Source organism: Euleptes europaea, chromosome 2 (assembly GCF_029931775.1).
Source record: "Euleptes europaea isolate rEulEur1 chromosome 2, rEulEur1.hap1, whole genome shotgun sequence".
In the NCBI taxonomy this organism is placed as follows: Eukaryota; Metazoa; Chordata; class Lepidosauria; order Squamata; family Sphaerodactylidae; genus Euleptes; species Euleptes europaea.
The window spans coordinates 91,816,932-91,841,023 of NC_079313.1; the positions used below are offsets into that span (position 1 = coordinate 91,816,932).

At 42.6% G+C, this 24,092-nt stretch overlaps 1 protein-coding gene across 2 annotated transcripts in view; it reads left to right on the top strand.

The window, feature by feature from the left end:
• Positions 1-21,759, top strand: part of IKBKE (inhibitor of nuclear factor kappa B kinase subunit epsilon) — a 38,445-nt gene extending 16,686 nt beyond the window's left edge. Inside the window, exons 12-20 of one of the 2 annotated variants that reach the window (XM_056844558.1) lie at positions 890-965; positions 4,129-4,241; positions 10,449-10,525; positions 11,512-11,551; positions 13,420-13,521; positions 16,662-16,764; positions 18,366-18,466; positions 20,039-20,110; positions 21,676-21,759. In XM_056844558.1, the coding sequence (XP_056700536.1) occupies positions 890-965; positions 4,129-4,241; positions 10,449-10,525; positions 11,512-11,551; positions 13,420-13,521; positions 16,662-16,764; positions 18,366-18,466; positions 20,039-20,110; positions 21,676-21,709 (718 nt within the window). In that variant the 3' untranslated portion in view covers positions 21,710-21,759. The remainder of the gene's footprint in view (positions 1-889; positions 966-4,128; positions 4,242-10,448; positions 10,526-11,511; positions 11,552-13,419; positions 13,522-16,661; positions 16,765-18,365; positions 18,467-20,038; positions 20,111-21,675) is intronic. The other variant, XM_056844559.1, reaches the window with a different exon arrangement.
• Positions 21,760-24,092: the final 2,333 nt, after the last annotated feature.

The window sequence follows — 24,092 nt, forward strand, 5'->3', positions numbered from 1 at the left end:
AACACATTGAGGCCAAGGGAAGACAAGGGATATAATTCAGCAAAATGGGGCAATAAGAACTTTGCTTTTCTTATGGAAGTGGCATCTACAGTGACATAGGAGATATACTCATGCATCCTGGCTTCCCAAGAGTGTAGGCTAGCTACTGTTTCCACCTGGGATTTCTGATGTTCTCTATTATATGGTACAGTAAGATAATGAAGCCACAGTAATGAAATTGGAGACTAGCACTGTAATTTTGAACTTTGGAAAAGTGCTGGGAAGGAGGGAAGAATCGTATCGCTTATTAAAATTTTAAAACCTATCCATGAAGGAGTGTGAAGATTTTATAAGCCATAATTATGCAGTGGCATCATGTGCCAGGAAGCAGCCTGATTAGTGTTCTGGATGTATTCATCTCCAAAATTCAGATGCCCATTTATTCTCTCTTTGCCCCAACTTGTGTCCCTGTTTCACCTGTGTTTGTGTTCCATCTCAGATGCCAAAGACCTTGGTTTGCTTTCCCCTGTATACCATCTGGTCCTTGTTTTGCTCTCCCCTGTATAGCATTTCTTTCCCCTAGCTAGGTTGCAAACACTTGTTGCTTTTGGGGAAATTGTGATCTTTCCCACAAGTGCACACTCAAACACTTGCTAAAATATCCATTGCATTCAGGAGTGCTGTGTGGGTAACTACACCTATTGGCTAATTCCAGTGGCATTACTATACAAATGGCATATTCTCTCTTCCTGCCCTCCAACAATGCTATCTTGAAACCTTTTTAAAAACCACATCTATGGGTATCTGTAAAAAGATGTCTATGAAAATAGAAACATTTGTTTCTCGTTTAGTAAATCCATAGTGGAGCAAGCCCATCTGAAGTAAAACTGTCCTTTTAATGCTATTACAGGTATGAAACGGTTGCTGGAGGCTGTGAGGCTCCTGAAGTCAAAGGGTTGGCTGAAATAAAATCAAGACTTCAGTCTGTGAGTTGCTCCCATGATAAGGTGTTAATAGCAACTGGATTGGTGAGAGTTCTTTTCTCAGAGGCAAACCAGACAAGAATCTGGAAGAGTCATGATCAGATCTTCCAAGAGTCTTCAGTGATAAATTGCAGCCTCGGAGTCTGCCAAATCTAGATCAGGGTGGTGGTGTAGAGAGAGAGGGTGTTTAACCTTCCTACCACATTCAGTTTTTGCAAACTGTAATCAACCCTTCATTCCCAGCTATGTGCCTTGGAACAGAAAAAAAGACTTGCAAGGAGAGAAAGGGGGGTATAAGTTTTGATGTGTGGCACCACACTGGGGAAGTGTTAACCCCCCCTTCTCGCCACATGGCAGCCCTGATTCAAAGCAGTGTTGCAATTTCCATTTAAAAAAAAAAAATCCTGGGAAGATTTGATCTTTCAGCATTTCACTTGGTCTCTTCCTTGTGTACAGAAATTCTTATCTGAACCAGAGTTCTTTGGAAAAATGGAGGGTGTGGGGGTGGATCATATGTCAGCTACTTAAGTCAACTGTGAAGAGAATAACACGGATGGTCCTTTTTTAGCTGATAATCTCATACATATTGTCAGGATTATTGCAAGAGCAAAAAATCTGACAAAATCGGTGGGTTATTAAAGAATTTATTACCCACACCAATGCCTCTTGCTCCTGATGAACATTGTACATTAAGTCTTCTTTTATATAGGATTCTACACTATAGATACAGAATGCATGTTTGGGAACATGCCAATTAGGACCTGTAGTCAAATGTGCAGGAGTGGCTGAGGGCTGTTTCACACATTACGTCTATATTGGGGATGTTAGATCAGGCTAAAGTGCGCTCTTTATAATAATGGGATGTATCTAACGATCTGCAAGCAATGACATTTCCCCACTCACACTGCAGTCTCTGCACCTTCTCTAATACTGTCACTGGGCTTCAGGGAATCTCCAGGAATGGTGCTGGGCATGATGTCAAAGTATGCAGTGAGAGGGGGAAGCTGGTGAAAATTCCCTTCTCATGCTGGCAGAAGTACACTTTTACTGGCAGAAAACTTCAAACAACAGGTTGTATCCATGGGCTACAATCTATAGTTTGAAGTAACAAGCCATGACTATAAAAAGGCTTTGAAGCGGGTCGTGCTGTTCAGATGACAGGCTCTTAGAATGTATCACTTACTGAGAAGTGAAGTTATCTTATTCCGCCAGTCATCGAGTAAGCAGGACTCAACAACTTTACCTACTTTTAAAAAGCAAATCTTTTTATTGATATACTTCTAGTAAAATATGTGTAAATGCAGATTATCAAGTCTTTAACACTTCTATAAAAACTTGTCAAAGTACAATGTATGTATTTACAATGTATGAAGTAAAAGCAAGCAAGTCTTACATACTATTCAGTTTCAAAATCTAACTTCTAAAATATAACAGTCAAATTATTCTGATTCAGTTCAAAGTACCGTATTTTTCGCTCCATAGGACGCACCTTTCCATAAGGAGGGATATCTTCCTCCCTACTTTCAGATAACATGAGCAGTTCAATAATGTCTTAGTTGCAGCTGTTCAGGTTATTAGCTTCTCCCCATGACCAAATATGGGCTTCCTTTCCTTTCAGTCTATTTTGCTTAAAGTAAAAACAATCATTTCTGAGCTCCATGATCACTCCATATACTCAATTTTCATACCATTCTCATCTTCAGTACAATACGCATTAAATGAGACTATTTAGAAATCTACAATACAATATATAACTATATAAATCATAAAGCACAATTATTGCTCACATTGTAACATGTAACCATCTGGTCAGTAGGAAACATACCCTTCAGCAAGGTTATAGAAAGCAAGAAGCTTACTGCACTTATAGCCTTGAGGTCTTTGAGTAGACCTTCTCAAGGTTTGAGGATAGCAGGACTTTTCTGCTCTTGAGATATGAGCAGCTGGCAGCTGAATCAGGAAGGGTAATTTCAGATACACCTTTCTGGCAGATAGTGAAGAATGACTCTGTTCTTCTCCCTTCAAGGACAAGACCAGGGTAAGTTAGTTAGCTCTTGAAAGAATTTAGACCTTGAGAGAATTCAGTCAGCCTGTTCTAAGGACATTTGCATTTTGCAAGCTGTTGCCAGGCTTTTCATTACACAAACCTCTGCAGTTTGTGGTTCAGTTTGTATGTTGTGTTCAAGCTCTACATGGAATTAATTCTGCACATGTACACAAAATACCATAATTATGTCAGAGACCATGACAGCTTCACATTTGTGTGGCATATTTCAAGTGTTCAGAATGTTTTCCACTTGCTCTTGTCTCACATGACTGGGTGGGAACTTCTGGGCTGACATGGAATTCCTCTAAGTTGTGTAGGATCTACTGCATGAGAAGGCCCAGGCCATGTGGGAGGACTTTAAGCAGAGGCTGGACAAGCACTTGCAGGGATGCTGTAGGCTGATCCTGCATTAAGCAGTGGGGTTGGACTAGATGGTCTGTATGGCCCCTTCCAGCTCTATGATTCTATGACTCCTCCCCATGCAAGTTCTTCCCATGCAGTCTGACATTTCCCCCAACCCTGAGCACCAGAAACGAGTAGTGTTGCAGGTGACCATTCTTTTTGCTACGAGTTCCTATGTTCAGACCATTGTTTCTGATGACTGAACTGGGCCTATGATAAATATTAGGTGCCATGGGACACAGGCAGGATGGTGCTACAGTCGTCTTGTTTGAGGGCTTCCTAGAGGCACCTGGTTGGCACCTGTGTGAACACACTGCTAGACTTGATGGGCCTTGCTCTGATCCAGCATGGCTTTTCTTATGTTCCTATGTTCTTAATAGATGTAATGGCAAATTCGTAAAACCCACCATTTCTTTACATCTGCTTTTTCCTTAAAAAAAACTTTTTTATTGTCTTATAAAAAGTGACAATGAAATATGATTTTTAACTAGGTGATTCCCGCCCCCCCCCCACCAGCTGTAACTGTCTCAAATACTGCATTCAGTGCTGATTTCGGTTTTTAAAAATTCATCCAGACAATACAAATTTTATATTTTAAATGACACTAAAACCTTTTCATGTTTTTCTGAAACCTACATAGTTAATAAAAAGCCCTAGAAAATAAACAACAGCCCACAGTGGGACTCTCCAATCTAGACTTTGTCTTTCATGGCTCAGGTTGCTGAAGATCTTTCCAGATGTTCCCACAGCATTTCTGAACACCAAGCAATTGCGTGGTGTCTTTTATCCGAGGTGGAAAAGAGAAGGAGTCAAATGAAAGACGACCGGAGGTAAGTACAACAGAATTGTCAGGGTTTGAGGTAAGAAAAGTATGTTTTATGAATGTACCCATCCAGAAAATTGAGTGAGTTTTCTATTGTCAAATCAGCTATAAATACAAGAGAAGATAGCAGTTGGGAGGTGGGGCAGAAGAACTGCTTCCACCATATTTCTGTCCTCTGTCATTAAGTAGCTGAATCAATTGATATGGGAAAGTCTTCTTTGTTCTGTCTGTTGCCTTCCCTGTGACACTAGATTTCTGCTGTACGCTGTTCAGATTACATCCTCCAGGCCTCAGTTTGACACCCAACCCAACTCAAGGGGTTGGGGTGGGAAGGGGAGGGAGGTTGTGTTACTCATCCACAAGTGATGTAATAAGCTGTATCCAGGAAGAGCTGATGATTCTCTTGTAACCGCATTCCATTGGCACTTACAGTTGCAATAGATGGGTTAAATCCTGACTAGCATTTCTGTAGGTACAAGGACTTTCATTCATAGAGTATGATTTTCTGCCTTTCCCCGTCCCGTAAGAGCCCCCCAAAAACCTTCAGTACAGAAGTCAGAATCCAAGCCAATATATTCAAGACAGGTGAAATAATATTTTTCAAGTGACAAAATATTGTCAGTAAAGTTTGTGGGAAATGTAGTATCTCCACACTAGATTTGCAACCTTTAAAACAAAAGTGAGTGGCTACCTGGCAAAAAAATTAGTAGCAGCCATATTGATGTGAAAAAGATTGGAAGAACAGCAATTTTAAAACCCCAGAATTAATAAGAGTGAGTATGAGTCTCTTGGTTCAGAGTTCTCCGTAAACTTTCATATCCCACAATATCATAAAATCACTCAAATCAGCTTTCAGAAGCCTAAGCTAGATACAGTGGAAGATCTGTGACTGGATCTCCCATCAGTTATTTTTAAAATGTTAAATGTGGGCAACGACCAAACTGGAGCCATGTATCAGGGTTGGGGAGGGGGGTTCACCCTTTCCTGTGCATTATTTTCTTGATTTAAATCACTCTCACACAGGGAGAAATACATGCGCACATGCATACAAACCTCTCTATTATGAGGCCTGAGGGATAAACAAATTCTAGCAGACCAAGTGATTCTGCATTCCTAGATTTTGGATTCCTATCAAGCAGCAAATCTTTATTGACTTACAGTTAGCTACAGGCAGGTTATGTCAACAACAAAACAACTCTTACTGTAACACACAAAAGAGTGGGCTGAGATGAAAAGCATAGCTCAGCATACAACATTGTGTTAATTTGAAAACTGTGAGCTTTCCATATCATTGAGAATCTCTGGTTTTCATGCTAAATAAACATCTATCCTAGCACTTGAAAGTGAGTACTTGATCCATATGAAATAGTTGAAACAATGCTGGCCGCTCAGCTTCCTTTTATGTTCTTGGCTGCAGAATGACTTACGTATCAGGCCAATGAGCTCAGGTGAAATTGCTCACAGGCACTGGAGCTGTGGGGGTTTTTTTTGCATTCTGAAGCAGCTTGTTTTCCTTCCTTCCTTGTGGGCTCCTCTTCCTTAACCTGTATGGGAAATTTGCTCCTATCCAGTGATGGAGTAGTGGATATTAAGACTGAAGGATGCTTCTCAACTAGTCTCAAGACATATACTGGATGACGGATGCAATTTCTCTGGATTATGGATCTCTAAGGACAGCTTTACGGTATCAACAAAGACTGGGACGGTCTGAGCTTTTCAGACAGAAAAGCCAGAATAGGCGGCACTTCAAAGACTACTGCAATATGTATCTCCAGTGGCTTGAGTTTAATCAAAGCTGTGTTTACAATGCAGCTTATATTTATAGAGTGTTCATCATAGACAACATCATAAAACAACCTGTAAAAGGTGTAAGGAGCAGTTCAGATAATATGGGATGTTGGCAGGAGAATTGGAGAGATTTTCCTCACAACTTGTTGGCTGAATCCTTGCCTTCTTGACTGACTATATCGAACTGATGAAGAGTGACCAGTGGCATTCAGAAAGCAGTAATGTCTCCTTGAGGAAGGAGGTGATCCTAACTTTCACGAAGGAGGCATTTGTGAGACCATTCCTAAATAACCCCTCTGATTAATCTAGTCACAAATTTTTCCCTTTCAGTCAAGGCTCCTGAATGGTAAACAATGATTTGATGCCAGTTCTACCTTGGAGAACAGATTCCAGGAGGGGATGCTGGGGAATTTAGCTGCTCTGGCAGTTGTGCTATGGGATTGTTTTGTGTACAAGACTCGAGTATGCCTCCCGCCCTTTTTTGCATATACATGAATCTGCTAGCTAAAATTGATGGTATTTGGGGTGTGGTGCTATCAGTATGCTTGTGATGTTCGCCTCTATTTCCCCTTTTCTTCTGAGGAGAGGTAGATATCCTGGATGAGAGTTAATAAATTAAAGCTCAATAATACTGCTACTAAAAAGGTAAAGGTAAAGGTCCCCTGTGCAATTACCTGGTCATTCCTAACCCATGGGGTGACATCACATCCTGACGTTTACTAGGCAGACTTTGTTTATGGGGTGGTTTGCCAGTGCCTTCCCCAGTCATCTTCCCTTTACCCCCAGCGAGCTGGGTACTCATTTCACCGACCTCGGAAGGATGGAAGGCTGAGTCAACCTTGAGCCGGCTACCTGAAACCAACTTCTGTTGGGATCGAACTCAGGTCGTGAGCAGAGTTTGGACTGCAGTAATACTACTACTACTACTACTACTACTACTAATAATAATAATAATAATATTTTCATTTATATCCCACCCTCCCCTGGCAAAGCTAGGCTCAGGGCAGCTCACATCATAAATTAAATACAATGCATAAAACACTATGCAATAAAATATGTAATATAATATAACAAAATCAATTTTACAATGCTGAAATCAGTTCAAATTGTCCATTCATGGTGCTAAAATAATTCCCAGCAGGGAGAGGTCTTTCTGCGACTTCATAACTGAACTTGTATCACGGGGAAGGATGGACCTCAATTCAAATTTGCCTGGAACAACTCAAGAAGAGTATATTAGACCAATGAGGAACAGGGAAAGGAGGGGAAAGGGAGGGGGAACAGGGGGGGAGGGGAAAGGAGGCCAGCATCTAGATATTACCATCGCCGTCCTCAACCACAGGCCTGGGAGAACATATCTGTCTTACAGGCCCTGCAGAACCCTGCTAGGTCTCACAGGGCCCGGGTCTCAATGGACAAGTTCTACCAGGCTGGGGCCAAGGCTGAAAAAGCCCTGGTCAAGGACAGCTGGACACTCTTTGGGCCAGGGACCTTTAGTAGGTTAGTATATGCCAAATGTAGGGCTCTTGCAGGGTTACACCAGGAGAGGTGGTCCCGAAGATACTGTGGTCCCAGAATGTTAGATGTTGCTGTTAGTTGGAGGTTCTTTGGATCATGATGGTGAATTGTCACATGATGTGGACAGAGTAATATTCCCTCCTAAGAGCAGGTTCACAGTTTGGGGCTGCTTCCAGATTCAGGCTTACCTTTTGAAGTCCAAGAGGTGTCAATGGTTTGAAGTATGTTTTGTAAATGGACTTGGTATGCCAGCTGTACCCTTTTCAGAATGAAATGACTATGTGATGCATGCTATCATCCCACCAAGGTTTGATTGCTAAGCGAATAATCCTGAAGCGGGGGATGAAGCTGCTGAGGAGGCAGGGTGACCCCTACACTGGTGTGAGTGCCACTTGCACCATCCAAAGTGGCACGGACCCCAGCGCAGGGCAACCAACATTGGTTCCGGGGAGTGACACGGCAGTGTGAGGCTCAGACACCAGCGCTGCCTCCCTGGCAGCATTTTTCCAATGCAAGTGCTTGTGCTGGCATCCAGTGCGGCGTTCCAGGGGCATTCCTGGGGGCAGAGCTGACATTAATCAGCTCCTGAAGCCCTGTCAACCCTGGAATGCCCCTTTTGCAGGCGGCTACTTGCACCTGCAAAATACCTGGCGTAGCCCGTGAAAGTCAATGGATGAGTTTCAGGGTTTGTTTGTTTTTAATTACATTCTTTACTGGTTTTTTCAGGCTGGGGAGCATCTCAGGAGATGGCATGGCTGTGCCATCCCATAACTACCCCTTCCCACACACACAGTCAGGAAGCACTGTAAGGGTCAACTGAAAGAGGGGTGTCTGGGAGACTGGGGTCATCACACTGTCTCAGACTAACCTCCCTTACAGGGTTATTGTGAGGATAAAGTGTGGAATGGAGAACCACGTAAGCTACCCAGAACTCCTTGAGGATGGGTGGGACTAAAATGTGGTAATTACTGTAATGCTGCATCAGTGACGCTTTGTTTGAAACATACAACAGGATGTTTGTGAAGCGTTTTGAACACTTGAAAGTGCCATTAATACAAGCGCCTCATGTGGGTGTGGCCAGGAAGCAGGGCTGGATAAAGGATATTAAAAGTAGGTATTCCTGGGTAAAAAAACTGCTTTGGGCAAGATGGAGTCCCATCCCTTTGCTGATGGGCTTAGGTCAGGCCAGGAGGGAGATGCTAGTGGGTTGCTATTATCTGAAGCCTTTTGCTACAGCTGCTTAAGAAACAGCTATGAGATCACCATAGCAACTGGTGTTGCAGGAGCATTAGTTATTGGTTGTGTGCAAGTAGATTCAGCTCACTGATTGTCACAGTCGTCGGCAACCTTGTACAGCATATCTTGATCTTCTGCTTGTCTGCCCAGCAAGTGTGAGTAGTTTTGGGTGGTGGTGTTCATGAGGGAGAGAGAGCAATTTAGTGTGCAAACCCCAATTCATAATGGCTTCTTTCCTGAAGCACTATTTCTTCTGCTTCCAACATTGAGCCAAAATGCTGAACCAGGAGTGCTAGAGATTCCCCTCAGACACACCTTAGAACCATCCAACCTGAAGAGCAGGTACCAAACTTTGGCTTTACCTTTGCACTGTCCATCTCCTTTGGTCCCCATATTCAGTCCAAAAGCACTTCAATCCACAACATTTCTTCTCCCTTCACAATATTTAAAAAATATCTCCCTTTCTCTGTGTCCCTTTGGCAAAACTCTGGTTCATGTTCCGATCATCTCTTAACTTTACTACTGCAACTTCTGCTTCAGTTACCTCACAGGTTGAAAGTATACTTTCTGGCTTCCTGTCCCTTCTAGGAGCCATCAAAACACCACTTATCTTCAAAGCCTTCATGACCTCAGACCTCCTCTTCTCTGTCTGTTCTCATAGCCTTTAATATTTGCTTTTCTAGCACCATCCACCAGAGCTGCCTGAAGTTCTCTTTCTCCTTCAAATGACTCGGCCTTTTCTCACTTCCTGTGCCTTTTACCTGTACAGACCTCCCAGTATGCCTACACAATGCCACCTCACACTTCCTTTAAGTCATTACTAATAAACCATCCTATGGGGGGAGATTGTAATGGAGCAGGTGGTGTGGTAATGAAGGAGGAAATGACAGACAAAATAGTGAGTAACAGATAGTGGGTTTTTGTAGAAAAGTTAGTAACAACAGGATGTGTTGAATAAGACTTATCCCAGAGCTAATGTTCCCTTCTTAGTGTGTACCACTTTATACTGCGGTCTGCAGAAAGTCAAATGTTTGAGTGCTCTTCCAGTTAAAATACTTCCTACACGTCAGGAAGAAGAATATGCAAGAACCCTTCTCCCCGATGTGTGCATTTGTTCTGAATGAGTAGTTCGGCTCTTAAAATGCTAGAGGGTACCCATTCTATAACCCTGTTTTTGAGATGATCATTCAGGAGATGGTTCAGATGCAGATCAAGAATTTATGCAGGAGGAAACTAAAAATAATAATATTATGGCCAATGAACTCTGCTCACTATCTGCAGTACATTTTCCTGTGGCAACGAGGCTGCCACTGTTGAGGGACAATAGACATAAGAACATAAGAAAAGCCATGCTGGATCAGACCAAGGCCCATCAAGTCCAGCAGTCTGTCCACAGAGAGGCCAAGACACATTCTGTGCTTGTGCACCAGATTGCAGAATGGTAGTGAAGGGGGAGAGAACCTGCCTCCCATTGTGCTGGCTAAGCATCTCATCATCAGATCTAATTATGATGCTCACTTTGGGACCTGTCTTTTCTCCTGCCTGCTCCCTACTGGATCATTCACTGGGAGCTCTAATTTGCAGTAGGCTCAGCCTCTGTTTTATGAAGTGACTTTGCTGATGATTTCGTTTCTTACTTTCTCACAATTGGATCCATAACCTGGTTCTTCAGCATCCAGAAGATGGAGACATGCCTTGACAAGATGCAGCTCATCTATAGCCAGTTCAGGAAGGCCCGGAAGTGCCCGCGTGAGTTGTTGATGCTCTTTGCTTTTAGGATTGTAAATCAGAAGTTGGTTAACTGCTACCAGAACAGCCCATCTCAAAAGGGTCTGACCAGATAGGTCCCTTGAAATGCTACTGTGATGCAAACTACTATTCTTAGCAGTCATATCTTAAAACAAACAAAATGTTATGGAACGTGGCTATACTGTCAATTTAGCAGCACCTGTTTAGACAAGATAAAGTTATGGAAAGCTAAGATTAATTGCAAAGGTGCTAATGACTGGGGCTAGGGTTGCCAGCTCCAGGTAGGGAAATTCTTGGAGATGTTGGAGATGGAGCTGGGGAAAGGTGGGCTTTTGGGATGGGTAGAATGGGCAGCTTCTCTTTTTTAGCAGTATATAGACCCTGCTTCTTTAGGTTACATTTCAGTCATGGCCAAGCTGGTTTTCAGAGATTTTAAAGTGGCTCAGGAGGTATCTGCTGAAAACATGAAACTAAAATGCAGGTTTAGGCACTGCTCCGTATTTTTACTTCCTCGTTTCATGACATTTTTCCAAGGAACTTAGTATAGGGCATTCCCATATTCTCGCTTTCATATAGATTGCCTCTCAGGAGGGCAAAATTTGAGAAGGGGTGGCTGGACATTGCTGTCTAGGCATTCATTCAGTTCTGAGAAGCATATCTTGGGGGGGGGGGGAAGGGAGGACTCCACCGTGCAATAGGATGGAATTGGGAGACAACTGGCAGTTCTTGTCCATGACTGCAGGGAAAAAATTGCCTTAGATCCCCCGCCAAAGGGAATTAAGAGCTAATAAGAAATATTGAACGATGAATGTGTGTGCATGTGGGGAGTAGATTAGGGGTTTTTTAAAAAATAAAAAAGCAAACAGCATGGAACTGAGTTCCCCAATCCTATCATTTCCCTGCTCCTCATTCAGTTCCTCTGTGTGGTAGTCATCTATGACTTATGTCTTCTGAAAAATCTACTTCTAATTGCTTTTTCTTTCTAGGACTGTTGTACAATGAGCAGCAGATCCACAAGCTGGACAAGTAAGTATAAGCATTCATGTACAACTGCCCAGCTTGCACTGAGGCTTTCTAGTTTGTATTCTGTCAGAGTCTTGAACATGCCATTGCACATCCCTGCAGTATTAATGCTGAGATTGACTGACGGAGACCCTTCCATAACCATTACTTCATTGTTTCCCCGTGACTGAAGAGATGAGAGGAAGGGCACTGAGGCCTCTTGCATTGACTAGAGAGGTTGTGCTGTCCCCATCCCTTCAAGAGCAGCAACTGGATGTAAATGCCAGTTGACAAGCCAAAATGTACTTGTTACATAGGTCCATGAAGACTATATAATCTGAATATAATTTTCATCTATAATATCACGGAAAGAGCTTTCATGATCTCCCTGTGTGTCATGCCAAATGTAACATTTTTCAATAGAGTCACTTCACAGTCCGCTGTCAGGTTTAATCTGTACAGAAATCAAGTGACACATGCAGATATGACCCAGCTCTTGGGTAGCCCAAGATTGCTTGTGTGCTGCCCACACTAATGCCACATCTTCACTGGGGGGCTGTTGCTCTCAGCGTAATTCAGGCTGTCCTTTGCATACGTTGCTGCTGTGATTTGGAGCCCATCCACATGGTGGTGGCTGTTTGGTAGCTATCATGTACACTAGGTAACATATGAATTGGGCCTCATGCAGAAGATGGCAGGTAGGAGATCATTTGTTTTTCCTCTGCTTGTGTGCAGTTTCCAGGGCCAAAATATAATTATGGAATAACCTGACAGTTGAAAGCAAATTTTTCCCAAGATACAAACAAGGCTTCATTTGGTTTCTGCACTGTTTTAAGCTTTTGCATGTGACTTTAAGAACATAAGAATATAAGAAAGGCCAAGCTGGATCAGACCAAGGCCCATCAAGTCCAGCAGGCTGTTCACACAGTGGCCAACCAGGTGCCTCTAGGAAGCCCACAAACAAGACGACTACAGCAGCACCATCCTGCCTGTGTTCCACAGCACCTAATATAATAGGCATGCTCCTCTGATCCTGGAGAGAATAGGTATGCATCATGACTAGTATCCATTTTGACTAGTAGCCATGAATGCCCCTCTCCTCCATTAACATGTCCACTCCCCTCTTAAAGCCTTTCAAGTTGGCAGCCATCACCAAATCCAGGGGCAAGGAGTTCCACAATTTAACTATGTTATGCCTGGATGGCCCAGGCTAGCCTGATCTCGTCAGATCTCAGAAGCTAAGCAGGGTCAGCCCTGGTTAGTATTTGGATGGGAGACCACTAAGGAGTACCAGGGTTGCTGTGCAGAGGAAGGCAATGGCAAACCACCTCTGTTAGTCTCTTGCCATGAAAACCCCAAAAGGAGTCGCCATAAGTTGGCTGTGACTTGACGGCACTTTACACACACACACACACACACACACACACACACACACATGCTTCAGTAAGGTTCCCCAAACTTTTTGAGTTAAGGCATTTGGCAAACATCCAATTGAATGTAACAAGTCTCATTAAGACCAATGAGTGTTGAGTTGTATGCTATGAACCTTCTTTTGATGGGAGAAAGAAGAGAAGGCATTCTTGCCTCCTCATCTCAGTCTCACTGTGACCCATTTTTGTCTGTGAGGCTCCCCTGATTGCCAGCAATGCCTTTTTGGTGGTCACAGGAGGCTGCTGGGAGAAGATAGGAAAGGATCCACTTCCACCTGCTGAACATCCATAGGATACGAGTCATTACTTACATGCAGAGAAAGTCATTGAACAAAATATGCTGTCATTTTAATCAATCCCAGCCTCTTTTTGTCATACTGTATGGACTGCTGTAGAAAGGTTTAGACATAAATAGAAATGGTTACAATAATGGGCATTTTCTTTTGGTGAATCCATTCTTAGGGTGAACTTGGGACATTTAGCCAAAAAGGTTCTTTCTGTTTTTCAAGATGACTGTGCACAGCAATACCAAGCTGCTCTTTCAGCACATGGAACCAGAATGAGGTAATCAGTGTGTCCTTGAACACCTTTCCTGGTTTTTTCTAAAGCATTGCCATTTTTTCTTCAGACATGACATTACAGCTTCTCTCTAGGAAATCTGTGGTAATCTCATATGTATATTGTTATTACACTCAGTTATCCTATAAATGTGTGATTTGCTATGGTCATCAAACTGTATGTGTCATGTATTTTGTGATGTACATGCATCATTGACACAGATTCCAGAAGATACAAACAAGGCTTCATTTGAAGGCATAGGTGAGCTGTCTCCTTTGGCTTCTCCCTCAGAAGGGTGAGGGGGAAGAGGGTTAGCTCCTCAGGGATGTTTGGGGAGGGAGAATAGCTACAGCCCTCTTGACCCTGCGTGAGATGCTACACTTACTTCCCTCTTCATAATGTTTACCCAGTTCTTCTGGGTAAACATGTAGTGCTATTAAGAAGGGGAAAGTCTGTGGTGACTGTACTGTGAGGGAGCAAGGGTGTTACAGAAGCCCCGATAGTGTTTAGACTTCTGTAACACCCTCCCACAACAGTGTTTTATAGAGATGAATATGACTCAGAAGACTCAACAAGCCATTTTATGGATAAAGAATGAAGGAGGCAATGAAATTAGTCTACTCAGAATACCTCCAGTGCTGAAGTATTTGGATGCAGTATTTTGTTCCCTGTTGCTTCTTTGCCTACCAAACTTAATTTATGAATAGTGCCTTTCTTGGGCACTTTCAAAATATTTTGCAGTGTTTTCCCTCTCTGTCGTGCTGCTGTGTTGGTTATTCATCTAATAAAGTAAGGTATTGCATACAAAAGCTGTGCTTGTTTCGGAGCTCGTATTAGGCTTTATGATTACTCATCAAATACAGGAGGGTAAATTTTCTTCACCAGTGTCTAGAGCATTTCTGAAATCCTCAAATTAACTAGGCATGAGGAATTTTTTTTTCTCCATCTGCATGATTTGGTCCACAGCAAGACAGCTGACATTAATACAGGCATGTCGTTAAGCTGGAGGTTGGTCCCCGTTTCACCAGGCTGCGCATTGCAAATCTTCCCAAAACTCGGAGCTGGAATATTGATGGCCTTCTTTGTTTGCGGCATCAAGCCAGTTTCTCATATTGGAATGAAGCCATTATTAAGACAAAGAGCAGCACTTAGAAAGAATGATTTTATGTTAAATGGTGTTTGGGGAATAATGCAAGAGAAAATTGTCTGGTGGTGATGGAGAGCCAATGTATTGACTTATTACACCGGAGAAAAGTACAGTCACTTAGGGAAGTGGTTGCAGCCACAACTGGGGTTTCTTTAAATTGCAATATGCTTTTAAAGTATTGCTACTTTCCCAATGCATTTAGGTGGGGCTGAGGGTTTTTGAAGTACTTCTCACTGTGAGAATTTAGTTGTGTAGACAGAAGTTGCCAGGTTTGAATAGGTTCAGTCAAAATGTAGTATTACCAAATTAGGAAGCCATAACTTAAAAGCAGATGCAAGACTTAGACTAGCTAGATTTAAATCTAGTAGCACCTTAGAGACCAATAAGATTTTTGGGGTATGAGCTTTTGAGAGTCAAAGCTCCGTTCATCGGATACCTAAACAAAAGAAGACTTAGACTGCAATCCTAAACAGAGTTATACCCTGCAAAGCCCACTGACTTCAGTGGATATAGAGGGGTGTATCTCTGCTTAATATTGTTCTTTTAGTAGTGCTGCTGAATGACATCAAACCAAACCAAGGCCTTCTATGCAAGGCTGTTTCCCTCACAGTCACCCCCTTGACTGCTTCGGGGCTTTGCTTTGATTATGCCTGCCCTTTCCGACCATCAGAGGTTGCCTCGCTCTCCCCGCACATATCATCCCTGTTTTCTGGATGCTGTTTTGAGCCAGCATCCAGAAAACATGGACAAAATGCGCGAGGAAACAGCCATGCATAAAAGGCCCTAGACTGCCTTTAAACCCTTTTTGTATATCATGAAGGGCAGTCATATTGCATAGGACTACTAGATGGCGCCATAGCATTCTATCAGGGAACTCCAGATTCATATTTTAGGTAGATGATTTGAACATGATTGCAATGGGGAAAAGTCAAGCACTGAAACCGCTGGGATTTAAAATGCATCCCCTTGGCTAAATTATGCCCCTTGTTTTCAAAGCTAACAATTTATTGAACTAGTGATTCTATAAACTCTGCATCTTGTTACTTCAGAGATAGGCATTTTATTTGTTTTGTGTTAGTTGTCCATATCTAACAGTTTACATACCTGACATGCCTGAAAGGTTTTTGGATAATCAGGTGGTCTCCCAAATACATTATTAATTGTTTATCTACATTATATACCTTGATTTTCTTAGTTATTCCTTGAGATCTAACCTGTGCTTCGTTCCTTTTTTGTTATTCTTGCTCAAGTTAACAAGTTTCTTACTACTGTTAGATTTGAGTCTATTAGCACCTTAGTTGCTTACTGGTTCCTCTGTAAATTATAGAAAGCATAGAAGATAGTAGTATGGAACTGGGATTATTGACTATATTTGCTTTTCTTGCTGTGAAAAATGCCTGGAAGCTACAACAAGAGGCAGAATGTATAGCTCCAGAGCATGGTCTTCAAAACATGTGATGCAGCATCCTGATGTGCAATGCTTTGCGTTTCATGATGTATGAAAGTCAGGAAGGATATACGTGTAATAAAATATTAATAGAGGGTTGGATCCATAGAACCATGATCAGAACTCCACTGGCAGAATGGAACCTACCTTCCTTCCTTCTCTTGTGTTCTACAACCCACTGAGCCAACCAAAAAGGCCAGGGGACCCCCAGGATGAATATGGGCTGCAGCTCAGTAGATTGCTGAAGTGGAATATCTGTACAAATTGTAGGTCCCTTCTTGTGTGCCTGTAGCATATGGACAATTTTGGATCCAACCAAAATCTTCTATCTAAATGCACTCTGCAAGGGTATGTGTGTGTGATCATTTTAATGAAGTAACATCAGTGCTGTAGAGCCATTCAGTCCCTGGTGAATTCTGTATACCTGAAGAATAATCCTTTTGGTTTACCGGTAAGTATTTCAATTTCAGAGCAACTTAAACATGAAGGTGTTAAAAGAAGGTAGAGACAGCTCTTTATTGCTATTTGACTATGATTTTGTTTTACCTGCAGGAAGGTGTTTGAGATGAGGAAGCATTTGAAGAAATTAAACAGATCTTTAACTGCCTGCAGTGTGGAGATGTCAGGATGCCAGAATTGCCTCTATAATGTACAGGTTCTTTTTCCTTCTTAGGACTCTGCATAAAGCAACTAAATTTTAATAATTCTGATAAAAAATACTAGCATACAGGGTAGATCCCATATTATCTGAACCTCAGTTGTTTTCACTTATATGAATCCACAATGTGGCTGCATGTACAGCTGTGTCATAGAACTGCATTTGTTTCCAAACACTGAGTGTGGTCAAGCTCCTGGATGGTGAGTTTTGAAAGGCAGATAGGCAGAAGTAAAGAAAAATAAACCAAATTGTACAGGATTTGAGATTGAGGATTGTTCATCATGCTTCAAATACTTGGATTCAGACTACTTGTACACACTCTTGAAGACCTTGGAACTATAAATGGCTTGCAAATTAATTTTTTATCAAACGGAAAAAAGGCATTGGAACTCTATTGTATGTCCTGTCAAGTAATCCGCAACTAAGGGCATAATCTCTAGATATCACCAATCACTATAGCAATTTGTAGGGGTTTCCCTATGAACATCTGAGGAACATTGTAACCAACAGAGGTAGTTTTCTGGCTGGCAGAAATACTTAATAGGATGATAGATTTTTAGACAGTTCACTAGCAAGCCATTAGTGTTGCTATAATCTTGCAAGGGTTCCCTCCAGTAATGTGGTGAATTTCAAATGGGGTGCTGTGGCTCAGTTGCTACAGCATCTGTTTGGCATGCAGAAGGTCCCAGGTTCAATCCCTGGCATCTCCAGTTAAAAGGATCAGGTAGACAGTAGATAATGTGGAAGACCTCTAATTGAGCCCCTGGAGAGATTCAAGCTCAGAAATTGACCGAAGTGAAGAGAAAAATAATATAGCTGCTAGGGAGTGTGACTGTATGCCCTTATGTAGTAGACCCACAGAAGAGCAATCAGCAATGCCAAAGGAAGCTGCAGGAGCTGGTGCTTTGGAAATTTTATCCCATCTGAGCAGCAGAATGCCAAAGTGATTCGAATAGCAAAATTGAAATCACAAGGCTAAAGGGGTCTGTTGTTCTAGAATAAAAGTCAAGCTCAGAAATTGACAGAGATTGGAACAAAGATGGTGCGTGGAGGCTGCAAGTAGATATGAGAATGGATGGAAAGCGAAAAGCAGGATGGACAGATTGACCTATTGCCAACCTCATGTCGCCTAGATGCTTTTATAGTTCTAAACTAACAGGACACATACAGCCAGTCAGAATACAGTTGTGTAGGTTCTCTGGTGGACTCAAACTGATTGATTTATTTTATATGTGAAACAGTACCCAATGTGTTGAGGCAAGAGTTGCGAACAACTTAAGAAAAGAAACCACAACCACACACTATACAGAAAGCTAAAAGGCAAAGTAAGACCTAAGACAGCTTACAATAGAAGTTATTCTCAACAAACATAGCAATACTTCTGCTGCCGGTCTGAGTAGGCATTAGTAACCATTAATGAGCAATATTTCACATCATCAGCTCCACTATTTTCATTTTTTAATTTTGAGTGGCCTGAAGAGGTCTCCATGACTTTCATTTAAACATTGTGCTCAATTTCGCTTTCAATAACGTCAAATAATAATTATTGAAGTGCTAGAGGTGCCTGTAGTGACATACACATTTTCATCTTCTTGAAGGTTTTGGATGAGCTGCCACAGAGAGTCCTTCAGGACAAAACGGCAACCATTCCTTCTTCACAGGGTTCCTTAAAACAGAAACACCAGGCTATGATATTTGGGTATGTATGCCCTGATACAATTGCCAAGGGATATGGATGGTCACAGGGTGCTCTTCTCTTGGCACCAGTTAATAATACACGATGGGTTAGGGTTTCTTTAATCCCTGGTAGGAAAGACAACACTGTTATGATGTTGTTGCAATCCACAATGAGATTCCTTGGAAAGAAGCAAATTCGTGCAAATAAAAGTTCAATAACTTCCCGAGGAAAAATCTTTTTTCTTTCTTTAGGTAACTGTCTTTTCTCCCGTTCCCCCAGACACTTCTTCTGTCCCTTTCAGGAATAATCCCCCCCAAACAGCTTTCCAACTGACCTGTACCCAAAAGTTCTGAGCCCTCAGTGCCTTCCATTGAAATGTGCTTCTAATGCCTTATGCAAGAAGCAGTAAAGTTTAATGTTTATGCTAATCTGGAATCTTTTTTTTTCCAAATCAGTGAATTATTTTTTCAACTGTGAGTTGAAAAAATCTTAACAGCTACAGCAGAAGAAGGTTAAATTTTATCAGTTTCATTCGGCGTTCACTATAATCTTCCACTTCTAATAGTAAAACCCGCTTGTCAAATCTCTCAGTTAGGAAAAAAAATTGTTTGGGCAGTACTATTTTCGCTATGCCCACTAGGCAGCCTAGGGTGCCAGCCATGGAGGGGCACCAAACAGACTGACCATCCCACCTGGTCATGGCATCAGGGAGGTGGCCCCAGCCCCAGTGGATGGCTGGTCATGGGGAGCCTGCTTCCTCCCTCCCTCCATTGCAGAGGTGGGGCAGGGTGTGTGCCCAGGTAGATGAAATGGGTGCGAACCAGCCACTGAGGGAAAGAAGGACTGGCAGTGTCTTCCTGCCTACCCATGGCATGGGGGATGGTGAAAAAGGTGCCAAGGCTCACACTGCTGCTGGGAGTAAGGGGTGAATAAGGTGGGTGGCAATCTTCCTCATTCCCTTAGTGTAGGGGAAGGCAAGGAGGGTAGTTACCAGCAAACTCCACCACTGGGGCTTGCTCTTCTTCCAGGTTCAAGGAGAATGGATATGGCCTTCCTGCCTCCCGATTACAGGGGTGGGGAGCTTGGGCGCACTGGACACCCTTGCTTGGGGTGCCCCAAATCCTCAGGCCAGCCCTGCCCCCAATCTTGATATAACTCTCCCTACTACTTTGATTCATGCACACTAGCTACGTAGCCATCAGTTTGATGTGCAGGGCTTACTTTAAATTTTGAATAAACATTGCTATTGCACAGGTATTGGAAGTTGGCTGCTTGATTCAGTTGCTGCCAGCCCAAGCCCCTGCCATTTTTGATCCTTTATGACCGTGTACATTCACAGTATTGTAAGGAAACGTCAGTTGAGTTTGGGACAATGGCAGACTCTTAGAGCAGCAGAGAAGAGTGCTGGGGCAGTGAAAGAAGTGAAGATTTGGAGGTTAAATTGGGGACGCTCAGATGGCCTACAGATCAGTGATTGGGTAGGTGCATGCTCATATATGTACCTAGTGAATATTAACCACTGGGACCCCTTTTGGTTGGAGGGAAGCTGCAGAGGTTTCAGAGTTAAAAGGCTTTTTTGTATGTTTTGAGCAGAATGCAAGAGCTACAGGAACAGATGAAAATAGTAGCTCACAATCTGCAGCTCAACAACAGCATCATCCAGCGGTAAGTGGCTCTGAAATTTCATGGCAGCATACAAAGCTGTGCCTAAATGATGGTACAAAATGTACAAGAAAGCAATGGTCTTATGTGCATTTAAATAAAGTGCTTCCTCCCCCCCCCCACAGTAAAACAAACAAGACCAGACCCAAAGGGTAAAATAATTTCTCTGTAAGCATGAGAAAATAGGTTTTTCTCCAGATCCTATTTCTGTAGGTTTATAAAATCTAGTCTGGGAGGTCTCTAAGGTGAATAACAACATTTATCAACATCACATGTTGCAGTTGCTAAAGGAAATTAAAGGTCAAAATAGCAACGTGAAGCTAAAATGACCATTGCTTACCAAGCCCAAATGAATGCCAGTCCAAATTAACATATGTTGTGTCACTTCTGGAAGATGCCCAAGCTCAGGGAATTATCTGCATTCCAATTTGCTCCCTGGAGGAGATTATCAAGAGACCACTCTGGGGTGATTGAATAGATTGGGTCAGAGGTGTGGGTTGAAAGAGCTGTTGGGTTCCTTGCAACCATGAGCAGGTCTGCTATTATGCTATTTCCAGTGACGAGAGAGAGACCCACAACAGGAACTGCTATTTGGATGCAAGTATCAAATCAATATCATTATTTAGAGGAGTTCCTAAATTATGCATCAAAATAGTGCCCATATCTATGCCTACAGATTTCCAGTAAAAAAATAAAAACCTAAGGAGAGGGGATTTACAGGGGAAGGGCCATAGCTCAGTGGTAGAGCATATGCCTGGCATGCAGAATGTCCCAGTTTCAACCCCCGGCATCTCCAGTTAAAGAGACTAGGCAAGTAGGTGATGTGAAAGACCTCTGCCTGAGACCCTGGAGAGCCGCTGCTTGTCTAAGTAGGCAGTACTGACTTTGTTGGAATGTCCTAGAGTCTGATTCAGTATAAGGCAGCTTCATGTGTTCATGTGACTTGGGGCATGTTGCTTCACTAGTGCCAAAAGTGACAACTAGGGATGCTTGTGCAATCAGTCTAGCCCTAGCTTTGTGATTTTTTAAAAATGTGTGTGGTGGTGGTAATAGAGATTGAGAGGAACCAAACAGTCTCTTAAATATGCCAGGCATTTAGCTGTGTTAAGAATGTTGCAATACAATCATGTCCTTCACCCTTGTCAGAAGTCTCCTTTGTTTCATCTGCGTGTCTGTCTTCCTTACTTACAGAGCATTCAGTTCCTTGCAATGAACTCAGTATTTTTTTCAAGTTAGAAAACTAGAAACTAATACTGAATGCTTCCAAGAGAACCTTGTTTATCTGTGCATGCCTGGTTGTCACAATAAGGAGCGTATTCAGGTTCCTCACAAAACAAGCAACATAGAAACAGTTCAAATTGGTGACACCTTTATCTTGTGGGAGTCCCTCTACTTCTGTGGCTATTTTTCTTAAATTTGTTTGTTTGTTCTAAATGGACTGTTGTGTGGGTGGGCAAATCAGTGGGGACAGTTACTGCTGTATTATTTCCTTGTTAAAAGGGGGGGGGGAACAGAAAACTGAACAAAAATCTTTAATCTAAATTTCTTCTCTGACTTGGTTCCTATAGGTTAAATGGCTTTGCATCCACACCAGACCTGTAAGCGGGAAAGTAGTATTCAGATCCTGAAACAATGTTTCAACGTGGGCAAATCAATTTTCATCCAGCACTTGAAATCCTCAGCATTTTGTCTCAAAGATACCAACATATTCTACCTCCCTACTCTAGCACTTTGGTGTGGATTTGTACCACTGGTCCAATTAATCTGCATACTGTGGCTTTGAGATCAGACAAATTTGGAGCATCCCAGCAAGTGCATGCTGGGAAAAGATTCATTTCCAAATATCTGCTTGTCCTGCAGCTGTAAAAAGCATGGGAGCCCTGAAAGTTAGCAAGCTGACTTCTGAATAATGAACAACGCAGAGGATAAACACATATGTCCTTAGTAAGGACACAAACATTGGGGTTTCTAAGAGCCCATTTGATCTCTGTTTTTTTTTTCTCAGTGGGAATGCTTTTGGGGTGATTCACCTGGAGGAATACATTCAGAAAATGAATTGATAATCCACATGGAAACATGCACATGAAAGATTTTTCAGCAGGAACAGGCCGGTATTCTTTTGTATTAAGTACTCCAATGGAGCAGTATGCTATTTCTTACCAGGCCTCCAGTGACATAGCCTTTCAGTCAAGTTTTGTCCATGTTGAGCCCTCTGGTGGGTTAATGCAGAAGAATGCCTTGTCCTCGGAGGCTGGGGACTGTAGATAGATTTTTAAGAGTGTTAAAAGTGACATCATCATAGAGGCATCATTGTCTGTGGCATATCCCCTTATTTATTTTGCCCCAGTATAATCTCTCATCAAAAAGGCTCCGAAGGATGTCGAAACACCACAGAAACTGAAATAGCCTGTGAATAGAGAAGACAGTAGAGTAATGCACAGACCCTATGAGCAATGATGGCTCTGTTGCATCTCCTTCAGCTCTCTGGAAAAAATTGCTTCCACTCTGAGTTGGTATAGGCAGAACCATACAGAAGTAAATGTTATTCCTAATGCCTCATGACCCCAAGACCAGGGAGCATGTTTAAGCCTACACTTTTAACAGTATCCCTTTTCAGATGCTCCTGTGTATGTGCCTCTTATGCCTATAAATTGCCTCTTATGCCTATGAGAAGTAAATCTCAGCACTTGGAGACAAATGCTGTCCACCCTTGAGAGTGAATGGCCTGTCCATCATTGAGAGGGTTCCCTCAGAAGCTGGTACTGTACACGGGTATTTGCAATTTCCATTTCTTCCCTCGGCACTTATCCTTCATCATTAACATCATTTTTGCTGACATATAATTATTAGGAATGCTAATGTAACACCACACATATAGAGCCTCTGCACATAGGTCTGGCCCCAGTTTGCCGTGCTTTTTAATTGTACATCCAGTGTAGGGCTGTTTTTAAAATTTTTTGGTAAAGTTCGGCTTCGGCAAAATTCGGCCCTTTTAAATTCGGGATGTGCCGAAGTGCGAACTCCCCCTCTTTGGATCCGCGAAATTTGGCGCGAGATCCGGAGTTCGGGGGAAAATTCAGGGGCCCCACCGCGGGCCTTCACAGGGCTTCCATGAAGGCACGTGGGGGGCTCTTTAAACAGATCTGCGCCTTCCAGTTGGAAGGCGCAGATCTGTTTAAAGCGCCCCCCCCGTGCCTTCATGGAAGCCCTGTGAAGGCGCGTGGGGGGGGGGAACAGATCTGCGCCTCCCAGCTGGGAGGTGCAGATCTGTTTAAAGAGCCCCCTGCGCACCTTCATGGAAGCCCCGTGAAGGCGCGGGGGGGACGCTGAAAAAAGGCGGGAACGCCGAACCTACTGAATTTATTTGGCGATCACCCTGAATTCGTTTTCCCGCCTTTTTTCAGTTCGGTTCCATCAGAACTAAAAACAGCCGAATTGCGGAAAATTCGGCTGTTTTTTCAGTTTGGACGAACCGAATCGACAGCCCTAGTCCAGTGAGAAGCATGGAATTGTTCTCAGGAAAACAATATGCATTAAGGAACTACATTTTGTGGGATGTGAAGGCACTGGTGGTGACCCTGTGATGACCACTTGTGGGCCACATCACACATGACATGTTTTTAGTTGTACAGGTTGGTTATCCCTTATCCGGACATCCGATATCTGGACTGACCCGAAAACCAGACTTTTTGAGCCAGCATGCAGGCATTACTCACAGGCCCTCAGCAGCACACCAATTTACTTTCTGATGGTTCAGCGTACACTAAATTATTAAAAATATCATTTAAAATTACATTCAGGCGATGTGTATAAAGTGTATATAAAACATAAATAATTTTGTGTTTAGACTTGGGTCCCATCCCCAAGATATCTCATTATGTTCCAAAATACAGACAGATCCAAAATAGAGACCACTTCTGGTCCCAAGCAGTCCTCACAAGGGATTCTCAACCTGTATGTATCCAAGATGCTGTAAGTGTTCATG